We start from the raw sequence: 13,517 nt of genomic DNA on the forward strand, positions 1-13,517 counted from the left end.
ACCACTGTTCTGTCTCACGAGCAATACATGTTTTATTCATGACATCCCAGAAGTTATGCACAGGCATCAAAACTACAGAGCTCAGACCTGGGAGTTTATGGATTGGCACAGCCAAGCATAGCTTTTGCTGTGCAGATGAAAGCTGAGCTCTTGGTTTAGCAGTCACGGCCAGTGGCAGCTCAGCTATGAACACACCAGTGTTTGAAACCAGCACCGTATTAAGCTCTTTGCTGTCCTGACAATTGGAGACTTTTCTCCTGTTTGTTAAGATAATTCTCAAAGGCTACACTGGGTATTGTTGTGCTGGGTTTGGTTTATCTGCTGTCTCAAAATAGACCCTTAAAGCATTTCTCTCCTTATCAAAGGAAGTCAAGAATGTACATTGAAGATAAGCTTAAAAACAGAAAACGAAACAAACATGTTTTACACAGCATCTTTTTCTTGTTGTTTTTTTAAAATGATGACAGGAGTTTGTAATGGGGGCTGAATGAAAAAAACAGCACTCATTACACTATGTATCCTCAGATGTCTCTCCACCTTCACCAAATGCACCTACTTCAAATCACAACCCCACACAAAGACAGATTGTGAGAAAACATGCAGAACAGCTTCTAACCAGCGCTATCCAGCACTAAAATACCATTTCTTTCTGAAAGCTAGTGTGACAGACAGTGCTTACAGAATCATGTCTGGGATCTAAAAATGGCAGATATGCTGAAGACCATTTAGGAAAGCAAACAGTGCCCTGTGTGCCCCTCAGTCTCCAGGCAGCTCAGTGCAAGACCACATCTGTTCTACTCCTTCATAATGATGCTGTAACAGCTGTACAGAAATGACACTGTTTGCTCTTTAACTGCATCATCCACAGTTCAGAATACTAAATTAAGCTGCCAAACAGAAGGGCTGGTGACCAGAGCATTGGTATGATTTCCTGAATGATCCACCTCACAAATCACACTTCTTTACAAGCAGAAGAAAAATTGTCTATCTCTACAAAAGCTGGCAACTAATATGAAAGCGACAAGGAGTTACTTTTGTACATTTGTTCTGGTGAAAGGCCATCTGCTATTTTAAAAGACACAACGGGAATTTATTTCTAAATTCAGTGAATCTGAATGATAACATCTGCCTTACATAAGGTAGATTTCAAGCAATACATTGTTAAATACTTCCAGTTTTCATTAATATTTTTAACCTGCACACAGAATATTACATTCAAATTCAACAACAACAACAACAAAATTACTTTGTTTTAAGGCCCACAGAACTGCAAGCAACCTCACAAGAAATATTGCAAAAAAAAAAAATCTCACTTGGAAAAGCTGTGGGATTGTGTTACAATCCAGAACTTGTTATTTACTTGTCACCTTCATTTACTGCAAGCTGAGCTTTTTCCTTTATCATTTTTATACTATTTCATGCCATTTCACTAGCAAAACATACATACCTTTACCACTATAATATGTAAATATGATAAATAGCTGAAATACTGTATTTGAAAGTTTAAAATTAAGGGAAGCTGCTGCTTCCCTTAAAAATATTTAAAGAATATTTGTCTCCTTTACTAAGACAGTACCTCCTGTTTATTTTAATGGACTACTTTCAGGATGTGACTTCTTTCCTTGCAGTTTAATTTACTTACCTTTTCAGTATCTATTCCTCTGGACATTGACCAGGTGGAAACAATGTAATCCATCACACGTTCACTCAGTCCTTTAGGGACCTGGTAGAGCTTTAAAAAGTCCCGGACACTGTTCAGCATTTCATGGTATCTGTTGGTGTTAGCATACATTTGCTGAAATATGGTTGTCACGTTACCAAAAATGGTGGCATACAGAAGGGCTGTGAAAAAGAAGAAAAAACATAGAGAAAATACATGTTAAGATGTGATCATTTTGTGTTCCACTGGGCTTTAAAGACTGGAAATGGTAGGTCACAAAAATGCATGCAAATATCAGTGCTTTATTAGGAAGGCCTGATGAGCTCAAGCACTTTATAGGTCACCTTCAGCACTACAAACTGAGGACCACCACCTATTTTTGTGAGAGCATGTCCTGCATCACAGAGCTCCTAAAACATGACTGTTTGTATTTGTCCATCAAACAATTCAGCAGTACCCCAAACCTTACAAACCCACAACAGAAGACAGAAGAATTTTAAGAGAAATACCTTGACAGCAAATACTTTAATTTCTCATCTCAGGTTTATAGCACCTATGTTGAAATACTATCAGTGACAGATTTCCAGGCTTTAAGTGAATTATCCCAGTGGTAAGCTGAGTCATCGTTACCCACCTTGGTGTGACAACAACAATGCATCAAGGCAGAAGATGGAATATGTAATAAACAGCTACCATGGGTCAGTAATTTATAAACATAAGTTTAATAATACATAAAAACTCGCATTACATTTTATATTCTTCAGGCAAAAGAACAGCAAGGGCTGAGGGAAGAGCTAGAGCCCTCAGAGGCAGACCTTTGCACAGGCCTCCTGACTTCACACAACACAGTTGTGAAGCCAGCTGGTTCATCAGGATGGGTTTAAGAATAAACACGAGGAAGAAAAAAAGGCAGTGTTTGCAAGCATGGAGAGAAGCAGATGAAAACACACAGGACTTGAGAAGATCCATCTGCTGAAGCCCAAGACAGAACAGCAGGCTGGTGGCAGCCTCAGCAGCCAGGTTTGATAGCTTGCAGAGGCTGGGGCTGCGGCTCTTCCAGCCAATCCATCCCTGAATGAAATGGAGAGACAGGAAGCCTCAAGGGAAGCTTTCCTATGTTGTGAATCAGGTCAGTGATACGTGAGAGGTTGGCTGTAGAGGGAGAGGAACAGTCAGACTGCAGTTGTGATGATAACCACCAGTTAAGTGCTCTGGCTTGCTGAGTAAGTTCTTCCTCTTAATCATTTCCTGTCCCCCAAAACAAGCGCTGAATTGTGAGTATCGTATCTCTTCCACTCGAGATAAATCAATGAGAAGCCATATTTATAAAAAAAATATATTTTTCCTTACTGAAGGCAAATTATTATTTTGCTGTTTATTTACTCCCTCACCAGCTATTAAAAAAGAAAAAAAAAATCTTCATCTCACTCCTTCCTTTGAGAATGCAGCTATTGATTCAGGTCAGTGTAATAGGCAGATATCCTTAAGCCAACTAAGGTGCTCTAGGGTTCTGTGGCCAACAAAAACCTTTGATACTGTGCAAAACAAACTTGTGGGACTGTCTGTGCCCTGATCATCATGAAATGTAATTTAACTTTAGGTTTGCTCAAGGCCTTTACACTGCTGATTTTCTGCAGAATTCCATCTTGATGCTGCATGACTTTTCTTTTTATGAGCTTCTGTAGAGAACAGCTTTCTCTTTTTCCATTTACTCCTCTGTACAAACAGGTACAAAAATATGCAGAAAAATGTGCACACTCAGTTTAAAGAAAAGTGGAGAGCATTAATACAGTGACCAAAACCATTTATTTTCCCTGTTTAACTTTAACTTGTGCCTGAACAAAACCATATCAGGCAGTTTGATGAGCAGTGAAGAATGATAAAATGCTTTACAAAACAGATTTACCATAACAGCTCCTTAATCCATGAGTATTTTTGTATTAGAACAGCATTACCTATCCCTAAGTAAGTACTGGTTTGCTCTCTCTTATGCAAATACAAACAGGACCCTACAGGAGACTGCAGCAGCACAAGGCAGCCAGCACAGCTCTGAAACTGGTGACAACTAAAGACAGGGTGGCAAGCAGATTTTTATCTGTAGGTTTCTCGACAACAGCACTTGTGTCCATACAACTCTCTTTGCTCTCTGGCAAACAAGTCTCTCAAGTGAGACCTGGGGGTTCACTGTCTTGGCATGTACAGCTCCATGCCAGCAAAGGTAAAATGGGGTCTCCACTCTTCCCCATTAATGTCCAGCTACATGAAGCTTAAAGAAAAAAACAGAAGTTTGGTCATATATTTTGATTATTATGAAGCAAGCAATTTCCACTGCAAATTGCAGTTCCAGTATGACAATTATCTTGGCAAGAAAAATGATTCCTGCCTAGATTAATTTTTTTTTAATTCCCAAATTTGCAATCCTTAATTTATCATTAGCCAACCACTTTATTACTATTAAAGACAAATTAAAGCCAAGGATTTTTGCAGCCCAATATTGGGTAGATTCATTAGCATATTAGACCTTGAACTCTTCTGCACAGAAGTAGCTGGCCGTGTGCCTTTCCTTCCTTTCAAAGGAATAATGAAATGAACCCACCGCAGCAGACTGCAGCCCCAGACTGATTTCAGAAACACACATTCTACTAAAGGAAGAAAGTTAGGCCATTTATGATAGAGCAAAATCTCCAGCATTTCCTCTCCAGATCCCTCAGAAATTATATAGCCCTCACCCTCTGACATCAATATTCTTTTCCGACAATAAAGAAAAACATGTTGTCCCCAACAATGTGGCTGCTCATTTACACTGTGGTCTGTGATACTCCATTTAAAGCAGGGTTTAAATAACATCACAGATAGGACCATAGTAATTACAGTGGCAAATTACCCACAAGTGAATCATGAAGGTCAGACACAGGTTGCAAAGGTCACCAAATCATCTGCTACTTCCAGTGATGTAACAAGTAAGAATAGAGAAATAAATACAAGCCAGTGTAGGTCTCAGCTACCACAGTAAGTGATCTGGGGTCTTATTTTAGAATTATAAGAGGAAGAATTTCTATCTGTAAGAATGAGAGGTTTACAATTACCCAAATTACAGATGTAAGTGCTGCATTTGGTTCCTGAGATGAATCAACAGATTGATGATGGTTTGTTCAAAATGCACTCATCCAATGTGTGCAGAAGAGCTACACAGCAACAAGTGAGACCAACATCAGCTAGTGCAATCTCTTATATCTTGCCCCAAGAATTGCAGTGCCTTCTGAAAATGAACTACCTTCATTTTTGCTGTCTGGAAAGCTGATTGAGAAAGTCTGTCTGTATGTAAATTCCACTTAACAACTAGAAAACCAAAATAAACCCTTTTTACATACTGCAATAACCTAAGTACTATTCAAAGAGCAAGCACCTGCATTTGCAAATAGTAGATGATTTAAATGTATAATTGCACTTCTGTTTTACCAACAAGTTCCTGGTATACAACAAATTATTCAGTTGAGAGAAGGCTGAAAACACAGCCTTGAAAATCTGTTGCACTGTATCACTTCTTACTGAATATGAAACACAACTGTAAATTAACCACAAAAACTGCATGTCTCAAAGGCATTTTTCAGATAACACATTGTGAGGTCACACAAAATTAACATTGATCAGATAAAAAGAAAAGCAATAATTAATTGTATGGATCATCTCATAATTACATGAGAAAATGACATTATTTTCAAATGTGCAATTAGAACAATGTAAGAGTTTATAATTGCTCGAGATTAGGAGTCTTGATTAGTGGTAATTATGCCTACTTATGGGTAGAGAGCATGCAGTTAAAAGAAAAACACTGAACTATTAAATACAATATGCAAGTAAATACCAAACTGAACAGGTATCTTAAAGAATTGTTTACAGACCTAGTTTGGATAGAATTGTTATCTGTAGTCTTGCAATCTGATACCAAAGCTTCTAAAGTGAGATGTACTTATCAATTATCTACACAACCTTCTAGAACAGTACAGACAGACCCAGAGCTGCTTAACTTGCTACTTCTTAGGAAGCTTTGTGTATTATAAAGTTTCCTATTTGTAATCTTTTATCTACCTGTTTTTTTTTAACTAACACAATGCATAAAGATATAATTCCATTTAGCTTGTAAAGAATAAATGTAAAGAACTTAGCCAAAATCTAATGGGTCAATTAATTTTTTGCACTTCATGATTTTCCACAATATATATCCAGAACATTTCCACCTGTTAGAAAACGAATTACAATTGCTAATCTTAGCATGTACATAACTTCCTGAATTTCACAGCCTGGGAAAAAGACATTTTTTTAAGTGAAAGTAAATTCCCAGAGGAGCTCTCCCCCATGCTGTCCAGTAACTGTTAAATCCTGCTCTTCCCACAGCTCTCTGTTCTCCTGGACTGAAACAATACACTGCTCCACCTCCCTCTTTCATTCCACCAGCTTCTAATTTGCACCTCCAAAGCAAGGCAGTAGCAATGGCAAAGATCAGAGAGCCGGCACACTACTGAGCAAGTCTGAAAATCAATTTAATGGCGAAGAGCAAAGCAGAAAGCCTGAGTAGGCCATGAGGGACATGCACAACAAACCGTGTGGCGCAAGCACTTGACTTCTAGTATGAAAGATGAGAGACCACAGGCAAATTTTATTAAACTCTTAGTTAAATGCTACTGCAAATCTCACTCTCATCATCACATCTGGTGAAATCAGTCTGCTGGCAGCAAAACTGGGACAGAGAAGGACAACAGTGGGCTCTGGCTACAATGGAGATGTCTCCCCTGCAGAAGGGTAGGACACCAGTGAGGACGCAATTGATAAAGGCTGAGCAAGAGACCATTGGCACATTTTTTCATCTTCCCATCGTCAAAAAAACCAAGAACTGCAGTGAAATGCACGTCAGAGACATAAACAAGGGAACAGCTGCTCTAAGAAGCCACTTAAGCAACTACGAAGGACTAGAGTAGTAGAAACATCTGTGGACCTTAAAATAGGCTGTCTGCAGAAAGGGAAGTTAAGAACAGCTATGGAACAAACACCACAAGCAGCTCCCACTGCTCCTCTCCCCACACCCTTTCCTAACTCTACAAAATAGAAGCAGCCTGCTACTACAGCAGCACAGCCATATCACCTCCTGTTATGTCATTGATTTGCAATGACTTACATTTTGCCTGTTTAAGACTTAATATGGAAGAACAGAGGCAAGTGCTGGTAAACTACCAAACTTTCTAAAGATGCTGAAATCCAGCATCCTTTAGGATGCCTCAAAGCCTTTATTTTTTTTATTTTTTTTTTTTTGATCTGGAAGCACCCACACAGCTGATAGGAGCAATTTCAGGTGTTTTGGCTCACAAGCATCATGCACAGCACAATTCTGTAACAGGTTTTGCTTTTGCCTTTTTTTGGCCATTTTTGGGCTAAGATAAACAGTGTGGAAAAACACACAGAGCAAAACTGATCAGAGTAGCAATCAGAGCCAGAGGACAAGCCAGGAGAGCAAACTTCAGCATCAGTCCTGTTAGAAAGCTCTTCAACATAAACAGCTCTCTCCAAACTGACAGTGAAGGGCCAACACCATCCTGCTCTCTGTGAAAGGCTGCATCTTGGAGCCAAGAGCCTGCTTATGAAAAAAAAGTGGGGAGGAAGCCTCCTGCCAATCCTTACAAAGGAAGAGTGGTGGCTATTACCTCCCTGGCCAAGGCTCCTACTTCTGTACAGCAGCACCTGACTAAATTAACACAGTCCCACTAATTAACACTGTAAAATCTGGATTTTGACAAACTGAGAAGTGTCCAAACAAGTAAAATGCCAAGAATCCTGGTTCACGAAACTCATCACTCATTTGTTTTGACAGTTAGAGCTTAATATTGTGTTTACCCTGAAAGGTGCCAACAGTCACCAGAGGGGGATTTAATGGCAGCCACAGACTCCATTGCAGCCAACATGCCTGCAGAAAAGCAGATTACTAAAGTAATCAGATGCACAAGTAAAAAGTAGTCTGTGAGGATTTAGATGTGTTCTTGGTGGCAAAATTAAGGAGTAAGGATCTGGTCATACACTACCTTTCTGCTGTAAAGAGAGACCAACAGAAGCATAATGCTGAAAGGAATTAAAGAGCATCCTGGGTACAGTGAGACTTCAAGCTGACAGACTTTGAAATCCCTAACCAAGAGCTTCTCTCACTTTCAGAGAAACAGGGTTGCACACTCTTATTCTACAAACAAACAGCACCTGCAGACCAATGAGTTCACCTGGCTCTTCTTACTTAAATTACCTGAAGGCATCCATTTCTCTGCAAGGCCCAGCACTTCCACCAACTGGCGAGTCCCAATAGCAGTGTTTTACATCTAAAAGTGCATCATAAACCAGAGAGGAAGATGTATGTTGTGCATCAACTTACAGGTAAATTCTTAAACCTGACAAAAAGCTATGAGTAACTCCAAACACAGTAATACCTAATCATTAATTGAAATTAGGTCCTTAACCCTTGACAGGAAGAAGACTTTCCAAGAACTAGTATAGTTTAGTCAACGAGTCTACAGAAAAATCCTTGCACAATAAATTTATTTCAGTCAAAATATAACAACATGGGACAGCAAGATCAACAGGCAAGATTTGAAATGGGAAATGCCAGCACGATAAATCAAAGGTAACTAGAGAGAAAGGAAGATTCTACAGAAAATGGCACTTCCCAGTCACCTCTCCCAATTTTATTCCCCACAAGATAGGTTTATCTCTGATAAGCTAAAACAAATGGCAAGAGAATGTACCAATTTACAGCAACTACAGTTCCTGTAAAGAGCAGCATATTTATCACAACATCTTCAGGAATGCCATAAGGGATTAGTCTAGAGCAACACTGAAGTACACATCTTCAAAACATGGAGCATCATCAAGACCTTGGCTGATGTGCCAATTTCATTACCAAGAGGAAACTAAGTGTACTAACAGATAACAGCTGGAAAAACGATCTCTATTCCAAACATACCAGGGCAGACTCCCCAGTGGTACCAACACAGGATGAACTCAGCTCAGTGTATTCACTAGCAGGTTTTACCACAATGAGAACTAGTAAAATGCCAAAACTGATTAAATCCTCTGCAATTTGTGAGAAAGGACACTCTTTTACTGTTTTGTAGAACTTTATGGACAATAAAATTTAAATTGTCTAGAAAATTGAAATGGATTTCCATTTCATTTCCCATCACTAATGAACAGATCACCATTTAAATGACGACTGAGCCATTTAAGGGCATAATTTTTCTTCTACAGTTTATATAGGGTAATGCATGACCATTTTCAATTACTTGGTTAAAATTAAATCTCCAGATACTGCTTCTAGATTTTTACTCATTTGCACCAATATGAAAGCTTTTGCTTTCAAAGCTGTTTTATCTACGCTCGACTTAGCTCAAATGGTTTGCCCCAATTAAACACCAACTCTCCTCATTTTAAAATTTATTACTGAAATAGAACTACACCAACAAAAGAACAAAAACAAAAATCAAAAGCCACAATTAGGAAAAGTTCTTTTCATGTGAAGCTGCTTACATATGTAGCTTGTTAGCATTCCTCTGTTCACACTATTTCCTCTGTGACTTGTATGATCCTTCCTACAAGGCCTTGCAGGAGGGAAATCAAAGGGACACTCGTGGAGATCATCTGTTATCCAAAGTTTTGGTCCTTTCCCTACATTGCTGCTACACATTCAGCTGGGCTTTGCACTGCTGGCTCCAGCCTGTTCCTGCTGGCAACTATTTTGCAATAACCTATCCGTGGCTTTTGAGAGGTCAGGACTCAATCTGAATTTTGCATACCAAAACCACCATCCAGCACTTACACATACTGATTTCTGGGCAAAACTTGCCCCCATCACTGATGCAACACAAGAGTTTACTGGCTAAACTCTTGTTCAAGCAACAAAAGGAATTCTTGTTGTTCAAGCAAAGTTCAAGCTAAGCTCTCCTGTCTGATTCCTTTCGGTCATTGCTCCAACCTCATTTAATTAAGGTATCTTACATTTGAGTATGGTATTCAGAGTAATTCTTTATTCCAAATGATAATTGGATTCAGGTGGCTTCTCTCTCCTCCCACCAGAGCACCCATGTGAGAAGTTCATAACTGGGTGCATTCTTTCCTGATCATGTTCAGATCTGAAACTACCAGTGAGACTACAAGGAGGAAGAACCCAAGGCTTCCCCTGAGACTGCAGTGATCTCACTTCTCATTAGGCTTAAAACCTCTACTCAGCTGTGTTTTAAATACTACTGCAAGGTATGGGCATGTCTGCCTGTGATGAAAGTTAAGGACACAGTTCAGAGAAACACCAAGACAATGCATTTCTCTTTGACCACTAACTTTCATCCAATGACTTACAAGTCATAGACAGCTTCTGCCGTCTATGTAGCAGTACAGCACAGTCTTATTTTAGGCTTCCTCTTCTCTGAGAACAAATTAAAAAGTTAAATTTTAATGCCTATAAATTACCCCAACATAAAAGCAGAGTGGGATGGAGGTACTATGGCTCCATTGTGAAGAGAACCAGAGGTGGGTGGTAGAGTGCTGGCCTCAACCAGACAGCTGATGGAAAAATTGCATATCCCTTGTCTCACAGACTCCAGGGAGAAGACATTTCTTTGGATTAACTGTATTGTCCCCAAACCAAAACCCAGTTAAACAAAACCCTGAAAACAACTGAAAGTGGGTAACTGGAAGCCTGTGTCTCCCGTAGCTCACCTGGTTTACACTCAGCAGGCCCTTCAAGCTGACTTTGCTCTCAGCAGTCACACTGTGAAACCAGCAGTGACCTCTGCAATGACCAGACACCAGAGAGGCTGTGCTATTCACCCAGGAGCTGCCAGGTCTGTTCAGGTGACAGACCAGCCAGCAAGAGCTAAGGGCATGGCTGCACCTGACAGGATTAATGGCTACTGGACATAAGGACAACAATTAATTCTCAGCTCAGATCTCCTCTACTGTGAAATTAAGCCCCTAAAGCTATTGCACTTAACTGGACTATGCTGCACCTGTGTGCTTTGCCTCTCTGCAGCTCAGTCTAAAGCTTCTGATGCAACAAAACCTTGGTAAGCCACCCTGGGATGTTGTTACTTCAATAACCACAGCCAGACTGCAAGGTCTCATCATCGACCTGCCAATCCCTTCATGCACATGCAGAACTTTTACTTCTGGGTGCAACAAGTACAAACAAGTTATGTGACTATATTCTACACAGGGTTTTCAAGCACCTCCCAAACAAATCTAAAGACAAAGTGGTCCAAAACCTCCCCTTTTCTGGTATCTGTAAATAGTTACAAAGACTTAATACTGTTCATAACACAAATAAGAATAATGAAGTTTGGAATTTAGTTGACTAAACCAATGAGGTCGGAGACAAAGATGACATTTACCAGTGAAGACTAATTTGGGGTGGTTAAAGAACAATTGTCGCTGGAATGACTAGGTCTGAGTCATGCTCCTCCCACACACTAATCACAGGTGTGCTTGCAGACCAAAATCAATAGGTGCACACAGTATTTACAAGAATGTGACACGGGAATAACTCATAGACCGTGGTTTCTCAAGGGGGCCCTGCTTTACTGACGAGTGAAATGACAGGCTAGCAAAGACACAGATGGTTTATCAAAAAATAACTGGAACCACTGTTGCGTTTTTAATGACAAACCATGGATGACTGCATGTCAGAGGAATACTTGCCTCTGGAGCAGTGAAGAGGGTTACAGCCTAACTTTCCGAAACAGGTATTCATTCTGTTCCTATGGCTCCAGTCTTCAAAGTGCTTCTGTTCCAGGCTGAGTCTGCTATTTTATTAGAACTCAGCAGGACTAAAAGCCCCAGTAAACATGCATACAACTGAGAGTTCCATACCTCACTTCTAAAAAGAACTGTATTTATCATGATATTCAGGGGTAGATGCTATTGTGTAAGAGATACTGCTTAAATTCTTTTTAAAGTAAACATTACATGGAAATCATCTGACATCTAAAACCATTTTGTGCTTTGGTGAGTTTGTTGGCAAGTCACCACAAAATGCAAATATATTTGCACATAAACAAACACATATATACAGTCAGAAGAAAGGATGTATTATTATCCCACTGGGACCTTTTTAGAGAACTATTCTGCTTGTGCAGTGCCTGCCAGGCACACAGGAATGGTATTTGCAGATACTAATAAGCTGAAGCTGTCCAACAGAAAGTACAGAGGACTCTCAAAGGTAATGGAATATCTCTGTCAGTAGTTTGCAGCTACAAACCTCATCCAACAGTTAGGCACACAAAGCTTTTCCTTGCTTAGGGAAGAACGATTGAGAAAATTATACTTCAAATATAATCCCCTGCAGTCACTGAACATCTGGGATACAACAGGCCTATGTTTCAAACATCAATGCAGGAGCAGAGACCTGAACTCAGATCTTCCATTCTTTCTGAAGAGTTCCTCCGCCTAAAGGTGACTGAGTATTTTGAATCAAAGAGAAAGGAAAGGAAATGAAAGGGAAGAGTTTTTACTAGTAGAACTGTTCCAATCTCCATAAATACAGCAGGGGTGTGTTCACAGTATTTCCATATCCTTGGAGTCTTTGAACCATGAAATAATGGATTAGAATGGAGGAGGCAGATATCTCGACATAAACACAGACTTCTCTGCTCTCACCTCTCCACAGAGTAATGTGTTTTCTGGCAGACTTGCTCAGAGAAGCTTTACTTGACCAGCCACAGCAGATGGAGAACATCTACTATCACTCCCAAAAGATACTAGGAAAAGTAATTTCTCTATGTGAAGTGATTTCACATAGGTGCATGAGCAACGTCTTAGGAATCTCAAGGAAATAAGGCAGTTGTACCAAGTGGTGAAAGTAACCAAAATCTCAGCATAAGTAAACCCCAGCACATCATCAGGAGTCAAACCTCAGTAAACTTTTCATCACAGTGACATGGGGTATGCAACGTAAGAGCAATGGCTCCTCCTGAATTTAAATCCTGATCTTTGGATTCCAAAAGGAAAGGTCCCCCCAGATGCCCACTGTCTGCTGACACACCACTGGATGTAGCTTAACCCTGCAGCAGTGCTACGGCAGTCACTGGTCACATTCCCTGAGAATTCTTACAGATCAGGGATAACTTTCACAACATCAGAGGACTTCCAGAAGAGTTTCTGCAGTTGTCACAAGTCTTTTCCTTGTTTAAGCACTGAAAAACTTGCCTTCTGTAATTCAATTATCTGCCAAGTACAGAATCACCTAAGTAGCATGTTAAATCTTCCAGATATTAAATTATTCCTTCCCACTGATGGAGGCAACAAGAAAATCTTACAGCTCATTGGAGATGAATAGTAGGATTTGGGCAAATAATTGTGGCAAATATAGTCCATGTCATTTACAGGCATTGGCGTTGTCTAAGGATAAAGAAGTAAAAAAGCAGGAACTTATTTTTGCACCTAAACTGTGTAACAACCTGCATGCTCACCTTTTGAAAGCTATGTGAAGAACTGTTTGTAAGCTGTGTGTGCTACCATGAATATTCATTTACTGGTCTTCAGCACAAGGCAAGGATAGAATGCTTTTCAACAGCTGAATTTTTGATATTGCATAGTTACTCCTGGCTGACAGATATTAATGATTCTTGACAGAATGCTTATCTTTGAGCTCTTGCTGTAATCAATCAGCACAAGAGCAGCAGGCTATTAAAATATTTTTCTGTCAAGCTCTCTTGACATGCTTTGAATGGTACACAGCCTCAATGTTGGGTTTGGATTTTTTTTGTGTGTGTGTTTTGTTCGTTAGATTTGTGTTTTGTTTCCAGTTGTTTTTTGGCAGCTTTTGTTGTTGTTG

General features: G+C 39.8%; 1 protein-coding gene across 2 annotated transcripts in view; it reads right to left on the reverse strand.

Moving 5' to 3' along the window:
- KCNH1 (potassium voltage-gated channel subfamily H member 1) overlaps positions 1–13,517 on the reverse strand; it is a 179,478-nt gene that overhangs the window by 93,279 nt on the left and 72,682 nt on the right. For both annotated transcript variants that reach the window (XR_015283679.1, XM_086878508.1), the window contains exon 8: positions 1,643–1,842. Coding sequence is in view for 1 of the 2 variants with exons in the window: in XM_086878508.1 (XP_086734634.1) it covers positions 1,643–1,842 (200 nt within the window). In the remaining variant the exon portion in view is untranslated. The remainder of the gene's footprint in view (positions 1–1,642; positions 1,843–13,517) is intronic.

This window comes from Cyanistes caeruleus, chromosome 2 (assembly GCF_971803275.1).
Source record: "Cyanistes caeruleus chromosome 2, bCyaCae1.hap1.1, whole genome shotgun sequence".
Lineage (NCBI taxonomy): Eukaryota > Metazoa > Chordata > Aves > Passeriformes > Paridae > Cyanistes > Cyanistes caeruleus.